The sequence below is a fragment of the Beta vulgaris genome, chromosome 6 (assembly GCF_026745355.1).
Source record: "Beta vulgaris subsp. vulgaris cultivar EL10 chromosome 6, EL10.2, whole genome shotgun sequence".
NCBI classification, from domain to species: Eukaryota; Viridiplantae; Streptophyta; class Magnoliopsida; order Caryophyllales; family Amaranthaceae; genus Beta; species Beta vulgaris.
In genome coordinates, this window is record NC_079207.1 from 17,314,548 (window position 1) to 17,328,172 (window position 13,625).

At 36.3% G+C, this 13,625-nt stretch overlaps 1 protein-coding gene and 1 long non-coding RNA gene across 7 annotated transcripts; one reads left to right on the forward strand and one right to left on the reverse strand.

Moving 5' to 3' along the window:
• Positions 1–235: 235 nt before the first annotated feature.
• On the reverse strand, positions 236–5,913 carry LOC104896036 (hypothetical protein). 6 transcript variants are annotated; one of them, XR_007274946.2, is made up of 6 exons: positions 5,756–5,913; positions 5,203–5,599; positions 3,207–3,608; positions 2,958–3,112; positions 1,495–1,639; positions 236–753 (listed from the first exon to the last, which is right to left on the reverse strand). XR_007274946.2 is itself a non-coding variant. In XM_048645785.2 (5 exons), exons 1-4 carry the CDS (start codon positions 5,824–5,826, stop codon positions 2,960–2,962), a joined length of 1,023 nt encoding a protein of 340 aa, XP_048501742.1. In that variant the 5' UTR covers positions 5,827–5,912; the 3' UTR covers positions 1,270–1,858; positions 2,958–2,959. The 6 variants fall into 6 exon arrangements, 1 of the variants encoding a protein (XP_048501742.1); XR_007274945.2 differs by having other exon boundaries at positions 236–631; positions 1,495–1,858; positions 5,756–5,912; XR_007274944.2 differs by having other exon boundaries at positions 1,495–1,858; positions 5,756–5,912.
• Positions 2,434–3,489, forward strand: LOC130591750 (uncharacterized). Its single transcript, XR_008969820.1, has 2 exons — positions 2,434–2,512; positions 2,722–3,489. It is a non-coding gene; the product is annotated as an uncharacterized LOC130591750 (long non-coding RNA).
• Positions 5,914–13,625: the final 7,712 nt, after the last annotated feature.

Here is a 13,625-nt window from a genome sequence, read left to right on the forward strand (position 1 = left end):
ATATAAATACATAACAAGTATAAATACATAACAAGTATAAATACAAAAAGGCGTTAGTAAGAAAAAATAAGATGGCATTTAGCAAAACCCAAAAACCAACTCCATTGTCTTCTACTTCCCAAAACTTCCATCCCCGTGTTTTATAATGTCAATTGAACTAGTAGGTGCTTCTTTATTTCAAAGCTGATTTGGAGTACCAAGAACGCGATGAACGTTCACTGGGATACACAATATAAAATTGCAATGTGTACTAACAACTTCAAATCCAACTTGCACATAGTGGCACAAAAGCCAAACATTTACACATGACACTCAAATCAAAAGTATAGCGGACAAAAGAACCTAGAATCCTATATTAGCCTCCGATTAACTACAATATGCAACATACATCCTCCCACATTCTCCATCCATGTGCTTTATGTCTTTATGATGATAGAAGAGAATGTGATATACCAATATACCATGATCTACCTACACCCGGATAACCGGATGTATGGTAAATGAACTCCCGATCAGCATAACGAAGCCTCCACCTCTCTTGGGGTACTGTCCACGTAGAACACAAGAAATCTCTTCAGCATACTAATCAATTGGAGTGTTTCCTCTGCAATCCATTGCTATTCAGCTCCAGCTGCATTCGGCCAAGACTAACAAATCATTTCTCAACTAGGATACTTCTTGGAACATACACCAATTAGTTCAAGATTCTTTGCACCAAAATATTCTTCCATGATCTATGTCCATCCTTGTGGCCTGGGTCCGAGGAAAATCATCAGTGAATTCCCTTCGCAACGAGTAACTATTTTTCTTAACTTTTTTCCAATATACTATTACAATCCATGAAAAATTGCAAAGAAAGATGCACCCTATAGGCATTTACCAAAGACATTCTATACAAGATCATACACAAACTCATTGTGACTACATTAACCTACGTTTTTGTATCAAACAAAGCGACACGTCCTAAAGAACACTTTATGTTGCCAAATTCTTCTATGGCTATTAAGTAGCTGACGAATTCAAAGAATAAACTTGGGGCTTCTGCGTCATACCTGTATTTCTTGGATTTATATGTTGTACCCCAACATTTGCAAAATTTCACATGACACTCTCAAACTTACCACATTTTATGCACTTTGTCCTTACTATTAACTCGAAGGCAAATATTTTGTCTATAATTTGTAATCTAATGAATTAATCTTGCTTATAAAATGTGTCCATTAGTAAAACTGTAAACAAGTTAGGGTATCTCCTAAAGATCACAAAAAGTTAACAAACTTTATGACATCTAGACGGCAATTGGGAACTATACATTAAAAAGCTAAGTTAAAGGGTACAACGTAGAACTTTCAAAAGACTCGGGTATAACATAAAAAACGAAGAAACACGGGCATAATGTAGAAATTCCCAATAAACTTTTATTTATTTATTTATTTTTCTTTGGTGGACTCCATAGTCCATACGAAGAAAGCCGGACGAGGAGGATATACTTACCAAGTTACCATCATTATAGTGTCCATCGCAGAGTTGCCCTCTTCAGAATATCTTCTAGTAGCAACCCTTGAACGATAATTGATCAAAGCATCACAGATTTGAAGCCTATAAACAGGAGTTCTCCACCATATAACAAGCTGCTTCACTTCAATATTGAAACAAAACGGTCGTTCCCTTTAAAAAGACTGCAACTTTGCTGCGTTACAAAGGAACTTCAAGCCTTTCAGCATTTTAAAATGTTTAGCCATTCAGTGGAGACGCGCAAAAAGATGTAGCCCGAAAAGCAGGCAGAGAATGCTGCCTATAGATACAAGAAGGTTTGCACTTTGCAGACTCAAAGATACTATCGCCTTCCTTGTGCAAGCTGAAATGAGTAGTATATCAGCAGCGATAAGATTAATGCTAAAATCCAACTCCTATTGGGCTATACTTCTAATTAAGATCATATTCAACATCACAGTCAATATAAGGCCAGCCAAAATTAATTAGGAAAATGGACATAACTAAATAAATGGATCACAACACATTAGGAGTGTTGGCTCCTTATTAATATTGCAGTCTTGCAGAAGTAGGATAAGGCTTCTTGGTTTATTTGCAATCAGGTTTTGGTCTCAATTCAGTTGTAACATCAGCCAACAGCCTACCAGACAAGAATGTCATCAGATCAGTTATCTGCTTTTTATGCTCTTTGTGTACCATAATTGCGTGAGAACAATTGCTACTCCCTCCACTGTATATTAGTTGGAACACTTTGACTTTTGCACTATTGTCATCTCCCACTTTGACCATATTTCTTACTAATATATGAAAACATTTATTATGTAATAGTCCCTACAATTCTTAATACTTGCAACAGTTTGACTTTCACACTATTCATCTATTAACTTTGAATATAGATAGTGGAGGATAATTGTGGTACATAAACTACGTTTCTTAAAGATGATACTGAATGAAATGCCCCATTATTGAAGTCTGATTTTGGAGCAAGGTCTGCACCTAGAAATATTGGATGATGAAGGTGAGTAGGTGACTACCTAATAGTATCTATATGTTAAAAATTGTTTCACCATATCTATCCTCTTCCTAGTAACCAGATGTACATTATAGGAAGTATAACAGCATCCCCAGCTAGGATACAAAACCAAGACTCATCCTAGTTTTGCACTTAGAAAGACTGCTCGGATATCACGCAGGAACTAATGTTTTTTACTGCTTCTACTTTTACAGAAGGTTCAAGGTTCAGCAAACTTTTCAGCCTTCCCAGTTCCAGATCTGAAGTTGGTGCAGTCTCCAGTTGTTTTTTTTTTTCTCAAGCATTATATCTACCACTCACGATTCAAGTAGATATAAACATCTAGGTATAAGTCTTATAACTCCCCTAACAACCAATACATAGAGAGCAAACAGATCAATAACAGTGTCCGTCCACAAAAGATTATCACGGCACATAAATCGTAACCTACCATTAATCAAGTGCTCTAGAATCTTTTGATGCATTATCTTTTCCTCTCCTGAACCGAGTAAGGTGTTCATGATACTCTTCCAGCTGCTCCTCCAATTTTTCGATAAACTCACTTGTATGCTCAAGGGATTGTTCATATTTATACTTCTCCAAGGCCTAAAGAAAAGCAAAGATTAAGGTCATGATAGAACAGACATTGCAGCAGCTTTCTTCATATACCAGATCAAACACCAATAGAATGTAAAGTTACCTTTGTCTTCGACAGTGTATCAGGAGGAGACATAACTTCTGGTCGCACATAATTCTTTCCACGATAAAATATTACAGTGTTGTCAGGTTTTATGTCAATAACAATACCTTTGCTCAGCCGAGCAAGCTCTTCAGCAATTTCATGAACCTGTCCAGGTTTACAGGGTTTGCAAACAACCTTAACTGTTTCATGCTTTTTCCAATGCAGATGCATATTGAGTACAACTCCTCCAAAGACTCCTCTTCTCCCAACAGGTACATAATTCTTCTTTTTCTCGCCCGTACGTTTCAAATAAAATCTCTCTTCCTCTGTTAAACTCTCAGGATCATATGTTTCAGCTGGAGGCTTAGGTAACTCCAACTTCCTCAATTTTTCAATCAGCCAAGCTTCCTTTCGTTTTGCCTAAGGAGAGAACAAAGATATATTAGGATGTTGGCCAATCCACTATACGGAAATAAAGTGAAAATTTCAAAAGCTTGTGTCGCAACATGGTTTATCTATATTAGGATACGAAGCATTTAGTAATTCGTCAGCTCAAGAACCTTCAAAAACTGAGGCAAGAAATTGGAGACCACTGCCGGACTCACACTCCCACAACTAACCAGCAATTACAGTTCATGTCAGATCATTTTTCTATAAACACACCCCCCTCCTTCAACCCCCCCCCCCCTCTCACACCCTAAACACAAAGACACACATTATGTTACTCGTACTTTTCACTTAACCACAAGTCCCAGTGTCAAATCCTCGAAACTCCAACATCACGATGGCACTTGTATGCTTCATCTCTCCGCTAAAAGCATGGAAAACATTCATGAGATAGCCAAAATGTATACTTGGATGTGTACCTAAGTCCGACATGAGTGCCAAAGTCCGTGATACGAATTTAAGAGTGTGCGTGCACACGCACGAATTTAAGAGCGATATGAATTTAAGAGTGTACGCGCAAACACACAAATTTAAGAGCGCGGACACGAGCACTTACACACATAGGCAGAACAAGATCTCAAAAGCATATGTGATTAGGGAGAAATGACCATAAAACGACAAATTGTCACTTCCTACTATCATCTTGTAGCATCCTTAAGTTACGAATATAGTTAACTCAATTAGCATCTAGGAAATATTTAGCACCGCAGCTAACCCATATAAACCAACTAAAAAGATATGAACAGTTGAGACAATGTTATAATTTTAAACCAATAAACTATGTAACAACAATCATTCGACCTCAGGAGAAAGTCACTATATAAGAACTATCCCATCCCAATATAGGACTTGATATAAAGAAGGCAGTCACTGAAGTTGTTGGTTTCATACTTTCATCAACTAAAGTGCACTGACATTTGAGAGAGTCAAAGGGACAAAAACATTCTAATTAATGAAAGAATGCATGATGATGATGCAAATCCCAATCATCATATTTTAGAGCTTAACTTCACAATTTATGAAAGAAGTTCTAGTAACAAGCTACAAGGTTCCTCTGCAAAATTGGGTACGAGTGAGAACCCAAATTATATATTCATTTCAAAATATTAGGCTCCAGTGATTTCAAAGGTCATAAGATGTGTTCTAACCACATTACTAGTAAGACTATGGTTGTATAACTTCTAGTACAGTATAAAGTTATAGAATATAGAGCACAAGATGAAAATAAGACAACAGAAATCAAAGGTGACGGGCTAATTTTGAAGTCAAACGATAGAAAAGGACTAGTTAGAGAACATCTATTGTAGAGAGCGAGAGAGAAGACGATGGTGGGAACCATTCCCCAAGTGCAGATATTAAATTAACCCCTCTCTTTAATTTTCCATAGAACATGTTCTCTAATTATCCCAACTCACATGGTAGCATGCTCTCCTAGATAGAAATGAAAGGCAAAGAAAGATTAATTTTGCCTATTGTACAAACACAGCTCCCAGTTATGTACAAACAAATAACAAGTAAATCACAAATTAGACAAAAGCATCAAAACTCTTGAAAGAACAAACACTACCTTCCCAAGCTTATATCTAATCCTAACTTCGGGATTCGATGATTTCATCTTCTTCTTCGCCTTCAGGCGGTAAAACCTCAGTTCATTCAGCTTGGACTTCCTTGAATTCTTCTTCTTTTTCATCATCCTCCCCCTTCCTTCATCAGTGACAACACCTACATTACCCTTCTGATCAGGCGAATCGCCGAAACAAAACCTAACAACACCATTATCAGCCTTTATCCCAACAGATGAACTGCTCATATGCCTAACACATAGCCATCTGGAGGCAACATCACCAGAAATAATGTATCTATTAGAATCCCACGGCTTATAAAAAGAACTATTTAATGAGTATTCCAAACAAGTATGAAAATTTAAGGAATATCGAGATAAATAGTTCACAGGTGAAGAATCCCTGCATAAACATCAAAATTGCAACTTCAATTTCATGAAATATTAGCAAAAACTATGGTAACAGTAGCTAATTGTAGAGAATACTTAATAATAGAGAAAATAAATTATCTGCCATTGAAAAGGAAGCAATTAAATAGAGAGAATAACTAAAACGAACCGTAAAATGGAATGGAAATGAGAAGAGTGGGAAACAATGCACTTCGTTCTTCTGAACAGTGCCTGCATCATTGGGTTACCTTCCCGGTTGAGACTTGAGAGAGGTGAGATTAACAAAGAAAATTTAAGGTATGTGCCCACTTTAAACCCTTCACGGGAAGTAACACGTAAAAGTGAGATTTAGCTAGTGCGTTTGGTTGGACGGAAAATATTTTTAAAGGGATGTGGTTTTTGATGAAAATCATTTTCCAAATGAAAACTCAATTTTGTATTGATTTTCCTTTGTTTGGTGGTAAGGAATGTAACTTCTTTTTTTTTACGAAAAATTGTTTTAATTAAGTCAACATTTGCGTAGTCTTCCAATTTCAAGTCTAACTTTTGATTATTCATGTTCAAGTTTACCTTACATTAAGATCAACTATAATCAAGGTTTATGACTACTTAAATCTGGAAATACAAGTTGTATCCGGTAAACTTGCTGTTGTGTCAATGACCGTTCGCTTTACTTATTTTTTCCTTTTCTTAAGTCTTTCTCCCTCCTTTCTCCCTCTTTTAACTGAACATCTTCTCTCTCCTTTTTTTTTTTTCTTTCTTCTTCCTCTTTCTCCATTTCTCCATTTGTGCGACTAAAATATGTCCTCCAATTTTTTTTCTCTTTCCTCCTTTTTTTTCGTCGAAATTATGTCAGGAAGGAAGGAAGCTTCCTTTGGCTCAGGATGTTCCACTAATTCAAGGAGGGTGGCTCAGGTTAAATGCAAGTGTGGGAACAATGCAGTGGTATGAACAGTGAAGAATGGGCCTAATGTTGGTTCCAGATTCTATGGTTGTCCTTTATGGCCAGTAAGTGCAATTTGTCCCAACTTTTTCCCCTAATTTTTCAATTTGTAGGCTTCTTAATTTCTCCCTAATTTTTCAATTGGGAACCTGATTCACATTTGTTGTTTCATAGGATACCAAATGCAAAATGTTCAAAATCATTGATGATAGCACTGCCCATGAAGATCTTCAATTTCAGATTTTTGAGAAGGATACGAACATAGCTGAATTGGAGGTTGTTCAGACATTTAAGGACAAAAAAATCATGAAATTGCAAACAAAGAAGCATAGCTTGGAATTAGAAATTTCTGAATTGAAGAAAGAAAATGTTGAATTGCATTGTAACTTGGTGCAAAGTGCCACAAATGAGAAGAATCTGAAATTTGCTTTCATTGTGTTGTGCTTCTTATTTTGTATTTTGTACTACCTTAAGTAGAAGTACTATGTTTGTTAGGTTGATGGATGGATGGATGTTAGATGTAATATGTGCTCACTTTGAGATGGTATTAATAAAAAGAAACTTGGTTCAAACTTTCAGCGCATAGATAAATAAAAAACAGTATTCCAGTGCTTCAAATTTGCTTCAAAAGTCTTCTTCAATTTCCAGCAGGAAGCTAGTACTTACATGATTTTAAAATAATTGCAACAATTGCAAATTCATAGCATAATCAAAATTCAAAAGCGTTCAGAGCATAACCGACCAAATTTGTCTCGTCCGTAACTAATTGCAACAATTGCAAGTTCAAAAAGCTTCATTACTAGCTTAACTGGGTGCCATCTTTTCCTCTTCCACCAAATGCACCCATGCCTTTGCCTCTCACAACAGATCTGCCTATCCCTTCACCTCTACCTCCTCCACCAGTTCTGCCTCTTCCAACCCCTGTTGATCTAGTTAGGTTAATGATCAGGGCTTTATCATCCATAATCAATACACCTACACCTACTTGCTATAAGCAGTTAATGAATTAAGGACAAAATGAAAGTTGATATACCTGATTTCTTCCTCTCCCTCCGCCTCTTGCAATTGTAGCCCCTCTTGCACCAGAGCCACCACCTCTGCCCTTTCTAGTTATAGACCCTCTAGCTCCTATCCCACCTAATATCATCCTCACACCCCTGCCTCGTTGTGTAGGATGTGCAGGGATTGAATGGTGGGATGTTGATGCTTCTATAGGAGCTAAAGTAGGTTTTTTGGTTGGTCTTCCTCTTTGTTTCTTAGCTGGGGGTTCAAGTGGCTGTGCAATATCCTTTTTAGGACAATCTCTCTTATTGTGTCCCTTTTCCCTAAACAAGGTGCATGTCATTTCCATGCCATGTCTTGTTAGTTGTCCTGGCCTCTTGGGATCCTTATATGGATCTCTAATCCTATTCCTTCTAGGCCTCTCTGGTCCCACCTTAATTGGAGGGGGATCCAACTTATTCTCCACCCGAGGCCAATGTCTTTCACCCTCAATAAGTGGTGTGGCAGCAGCATAGGTTCTCAGGTTAACCTCTTTTCTGTAACACTCATCAACGTAAAATTCTGCTTCTTTGTTAAGGAACTCAATATAGGCCATAACATGGCAACAAGGTACACCTAATTTGTCTCATTTCTTGCAAGTACATGTTCTAGCCTCAAGGTTTACTATCAACTGATCAAGATAGTACTCAACATTGAAAATGAAATTTGTTGAGGGGATAACATCACACAATGAAGCTTTTTCCTTCTCTTTATCTAACATTGCTTGTATCCTAGGGAATAAAACTGAATTACACTTCTTCATTTCTTGACTTTTGGTCAGTAGTCTTTGCATTAGGGCAACCCTAATATCCTCCAACATGTAAATTAGGTGTTTGGTCCTAGCATTGACTATATAACTATTAAATATTTCCGCCATGTTATTAGTTATTGCATCAGATCTAATATCATCACTCATGAAAGCCCTATCGAAGCAAGTTGGGTTATATGCCCTAAAAGAAGCTGCAGCATCAACATGTTCTTTCTCTAGTTCATCCAATGAGTCATTGTAGTCAGCCACGCTATAAGATTTAGTTATGCTCTAATATTTTAACTTCATGTCATCTTCCCCTAAAATGCTTATGCTAGTGTGCAATGACATGGCAAGCACAATGTATGTGCTCTGCCTTTGGCCACACAGTGGCCACAACATATAGTATAGCCTAAGTAGCAAAAGCACATAGCAAGGCAAGTTAGTATTAGTAGGCAAGTTAATACTAGTGTGCAATAACAAATGTAAGTTAACATTAGTGTGCAATAACAGATAATTATCATCACTCATGTGCAATAACATTAGTGATCATGGCAACATTAGTGTGCAATAACAGATGCTAATCAATAACAGATGATATAACATTAGTGTGCAATTGACATTCACATAATACAGTAATAACATAAAGAAGGAGGATTAAGATGCTTATAAGATGCTCCTCACTAACAATGGTCAATCCAGTACCATCTCCCAAGTCAAGGCAACTCTAGAGGTGAGTGATGAACCACATCCAAGATGAATTATTTTCTCCCTCAACTGCAGCCCAAGCAATTGGAAACATCTGCCCATTGGCATCCCTCCCTACTGAAGACAAGATCTGACTACCAAGGAATGTCTTTAAAAATGTAGCATTAATGCAGATGATCCTTCTGCACCCTTCCTTCCACCCCATGGCCAAACCCTCATAGCAAGTGAAAAGTCTCGGGTATGTAGGTGGATTTGACTTCTTACTTGTGTCAACCACCAAATTCAAGATTGTATCTGGGCTTGTTTGCTTGATTGCTTCTATGTGCCTCCCTAACTTGAGATAATGATCTTGCATTGACCTATGAAGTAGCTTGTGGGTATGATACTTCACTTTCGAGGCAAAACTCTTCTTCACCAGCACCTTACAAGCTCTCTTCATTGTTTCTTGTATGTCCTTGGCTGGCCAATGAGGCCTAGCCTTGAAAACCTCCAGCATTTCCTTAGCTACCCATGTAGCCTTTAACTGTCTATTCTTCTTCATGTTTCCGTGACACTTATGCACTCCCACCACCTTCCTCCCAAAAAAACTTGCTTTCAATTAATGTCAAGACCCATACAAGTAAAACCCTTTACCAACCTCGCCCCAAGTTCCTGCCTCCTTGAGCTGTTGCTTATCAAAAAAATGAGGTTCCTTCCTTGCAAAATAGAGTACTTAGCCACTGCCTGCTTAAAATCATCTCTGGTTGCAAACCTTTGGCCTGGCTTCCACTCAAACTTGCTAAAATCTGTTTGAGTACTAACTAACACCCCTCTCCTAGGTCTACTACTTCCCTCTACCTCATCACCACTATCTGGAGATGTGTTTAAGTCCTCATCACTTTCAAAGTACTCACTCTCATAGCCACACTCCCCTGTCATAGTAGATCTCCCATTTGTAGGATTTGTTTGGGCATTTAATGTGCCTTCTGTAGCTTCTTTTTGAGTTTGGTTAGCTATATGTAATAACTTGTTGTTAGTACTCCTCCCTCTCTCCTTAGCAATGTGATATTCTTCATCACTGCAATCAGACTCTTCTAATAGAGATTCCTCCTCATCTTTTGCCCCAAAATCCTGCTCATATCCCTCACTCAGATCTGCATCCTCACTATTTTATCCCTTACTCAAATCTGCATCCCCGGTTTGTTCTTCCTCTCCAACCACCTTCCCAATTCCCACTTGACCTCCTTTTTTCTGGTTCATGTAATGAATCCTCAGATGCATCACTGTAATGGTCTATCAGCTCATCCAACCTCAATGGACTTTCATTAGGTCTAGTGTCAATCCACTCATAGTTTTCCAGAAAATTATTGTTCAAGGGTGATTCTATGGCTAAGGGTTGAGGTATGATTTTTTTCTAGTGTTTTTTGTGGGCTTTTAGGTTTAGGAATAGCAGTAAATGGGTCTATTACAGGCTCTGGAACTTTATGTACTTTAGGTGAGGTGTCAGTCATAGATGAGGTGCCAAAATCCAACAAAATGCACACATCAACACTCCTCAACCTAGGTCTAGTTAGCAAATGAGTTTTAGGAGGAGGTGGACCCCTTCTTGGTGTCAATTTTTTTTTAGTGGGTTGGGAAACAGAAATTGGTTTGGGAACAGGAATTGGTTTGGGAATTGTACTTTTGGGTTTTTGAGTGGAAGAAATTATATTCTTACTTGTTTGGGGATCATGAATATTCTTCAAAATGCACACATCATTGCTTTTATGCTGCACATATAAGTCAATTGAACTATTCTTAATGTCTAATTCTCCAGCTTCAAACACCTGAGCATCACCCTCAATTTTGTCAACCCAACCATCATAGCTTCTCCTGGCCTAAGATACCAAATCCCCTCTATGTCATCATAATTTCCAATTTTGGTAGCCATCTCATGGACCCCCCAATAACATAATTCATCTGAATTTGCTTGAAAGGTCCTGCCTTTACCCCCTAGGTATATCATCTCCCCAGTGTTAGCTTTCATGAATTTCTCTCCATGCCAGAAACGTAAAGTTACATTTTTTTAACAAACTATCTGACATTGCAACCTAATAATCATGAAAGATGATTTAATAAACAGTTAAGCTAAATTAAACATGCGAGGTAAAATTATAAGCTAAATTTAAACATATGAGCAACACTATAAGCCATCAATCAAGATTAAATCCCAAAACCCTAAAATGTTGAAATCGAAAAAAAACCTAGAAGAAGGAATTGAACACACTTACAATGTTAAAGATGATGGAAAATACCCTTTCGCAATTCACTATAGATTGTCCTTCACAATTCCCTTCGCAAATTTCAGCAATTCCCTTCGAAAATTTTCGCACTTCCCTCTTGTTGTTTCACTCTGATGACATAAAATGGAGGAGAGAGAAAGCAATTGGTTTTGTTTTGGGGGGGTTTCCGTTTTTTTTGGTGGATTTTTGGGTGGGTAATGTTATTTGGGTGGGCTTTTGGGCAGGTAATTAATTAGTTTTGGGTAGGTTTGGATGACTTTAATAAAAGTCAGACTTCCAACCACCTTTTTTAATTACCAATTGTGCAAGTAAGTAGTCTTAAACCTTGATTACAGTTAATCCTAATGTAAGGTAAACGTGAACATGAATAATCAAACGTTAGACTTGAAATTGGAAGACCACGCAAAGATTGACTTAATTAAAATAATTTTTCCTTTTTTTTAAACCTATTTTCATTTGTTTTGTTGGGTTAGTATTTTATAAGGTGGGAAAAAGTGTGGCTTTCCCTGCCTCCTTATAGAATAATTTTACACTTTTGGAAAATGAATTTCAACCCATATTTTCCCTTTCTTGATCTGATCCAAACCAAACAAAGGAAAGTGTGGAAAATAGTTTTTCTGGAAAACACTTTCCTCCCAATCAAACACACCCTAAGACTGTTTTTAGAAGACTTGTTCAATAGATGGGATTGATGTGGGTTACAATTTTACAAAGTAGTTCGGATTAATATGAGAACTAGATTTTAGACTCAGGCTATGTCCATGGTAATTATGTCTTTCATTTATTAATATCAAACTTTTAAATGATAATATCAAGTATCACTTGGTTTAGTTGTTAGGACTTTAGTATATATGTTTATGATCACAGGGTTTAATCTTATACAACACATTTTCTAATATTTTTATTGTACATGGGATTACATGAAGTTAAACACTCTAAAGGAAGAGCCACGTGCTACCGTTATTTATTTAGAAAAACCTTTTAATATATTAATATAGATATGGACAATAGTTTGGATTAATTCTTTTGATTTTTCTTTATTTTTTTACTCTAATAGTTTGAGAAACCACCAATTCATTTATCATGGTGTTAGCACAATGACATTTATATGATTGTTATTAAAGAAAACAAACACGAGACAAATTTTTTTGAACATTCTCCTATACTTCTGGAATCTCCGGTACTCATAATTCTCTTTAAAATTATAAGTAGTATCCTTGTGAGATATGCTAATATTTCAAATCACCATGATAATGTGAAATAAGCTCCTAATAGCTTTGACTATGACATGGACAATTCTAAGTAAAACTGATGAAAAGAATATGAAAAAGACACAAGGAGAGGCTATATGTATATTGTATATAGTTAAAGATAAAAACAACCATAGTTGTACTTAGATAAAGATTGAAAGGATTTTCATTAGTAGTGTTATCGTTAACTATAAGTGATTGCTCTGGATACCTCTAAGAGGTGAAGATATAATTGTCCAAGATTCAAATCCCGCTCAAAAGCAACATGAAATCATGGATCCAGAGTATCATGTTATTTGGTCATGTTAGCATAGTGCATTGGGCAATTTTTAAATGTTTTGTATATTATTTTGAAACTTAAGGAACTCTAATTGTCCAAGTTATTATTAAATAAGTGAAGTTGGTCCAATTTGAGCCTAATATTAGCAAATCGCTCATATTTTCTTCTTTTTAAACGAAATCAAGTTTATTCCAAAAAAAAACATCTAAATTTGGTCACGAGTCGAATTTTGGGCAAATACAACACTTAGTTTGATCAAGACTAGTAATTGGTAGGTACTAGGTTTGTTTCTTTTCATGAGATGTTGTAGTTATTTATGTACTTACCTTTGGACTATGTATATAGACAATTATCTTGTACTTACTAAATTATGTGTTTTCTTAAAAGCTACTAAAAGGTGAAACGAGAGAGTCATAATGCTATTTAAATTATTAAATTATTTATAACTCTAAAAAAATTTGTAGATGAATTTCAACTCAATCTTAAATTATGTAAAGATTCTCAAATTTTGTCATAACTAATGAAGTTTAACCACTGTACTTATCCCCCATCAAGAAAAAATAACATGATTTACCAAAAAAAAAAAGAATTCAAGAAAAAGCTAAAGCATTATCAATGGTCGAATAATTCAAGTTGAATCGGAAATATATTGCATTAAATTTATTTAGCCTATAATTATTCTTTTTTAATATATATTGTTTTTAACAACATAAATCCCCTTTTTCCAATATCGCCGCCTCTACCACCTATAATTACGCATGCTAGCATTAAGTCCACGCAAAATTTAGCTAAACAAAGTCTAATTTTT

Bases quoted from the DNA above. Each gene is read 5' to 3' on its own strand.
- LOC104896036 (XM_048645785.2), bottom strand. From the start codon at position 5,826: ATGATGCAGGCACTGTTCAGAAGAACGAAGTGCATTGTTTCCCACTCT. The intron at 5,600-5,755 runs GTTCGTTTTAGT...ATGTTTATGCAG, and splicing joins CATTTCCATTCCATTTTACG to GGATTCTTCACCTGTGAACT. The intron at 3,113-3,206 runs GTAACTTTACAT...GCTTTTCTTTAG, and splicing joins ATACACTGTCGAAGACAAAG to GCCTTGGAGAAGTATAAATA.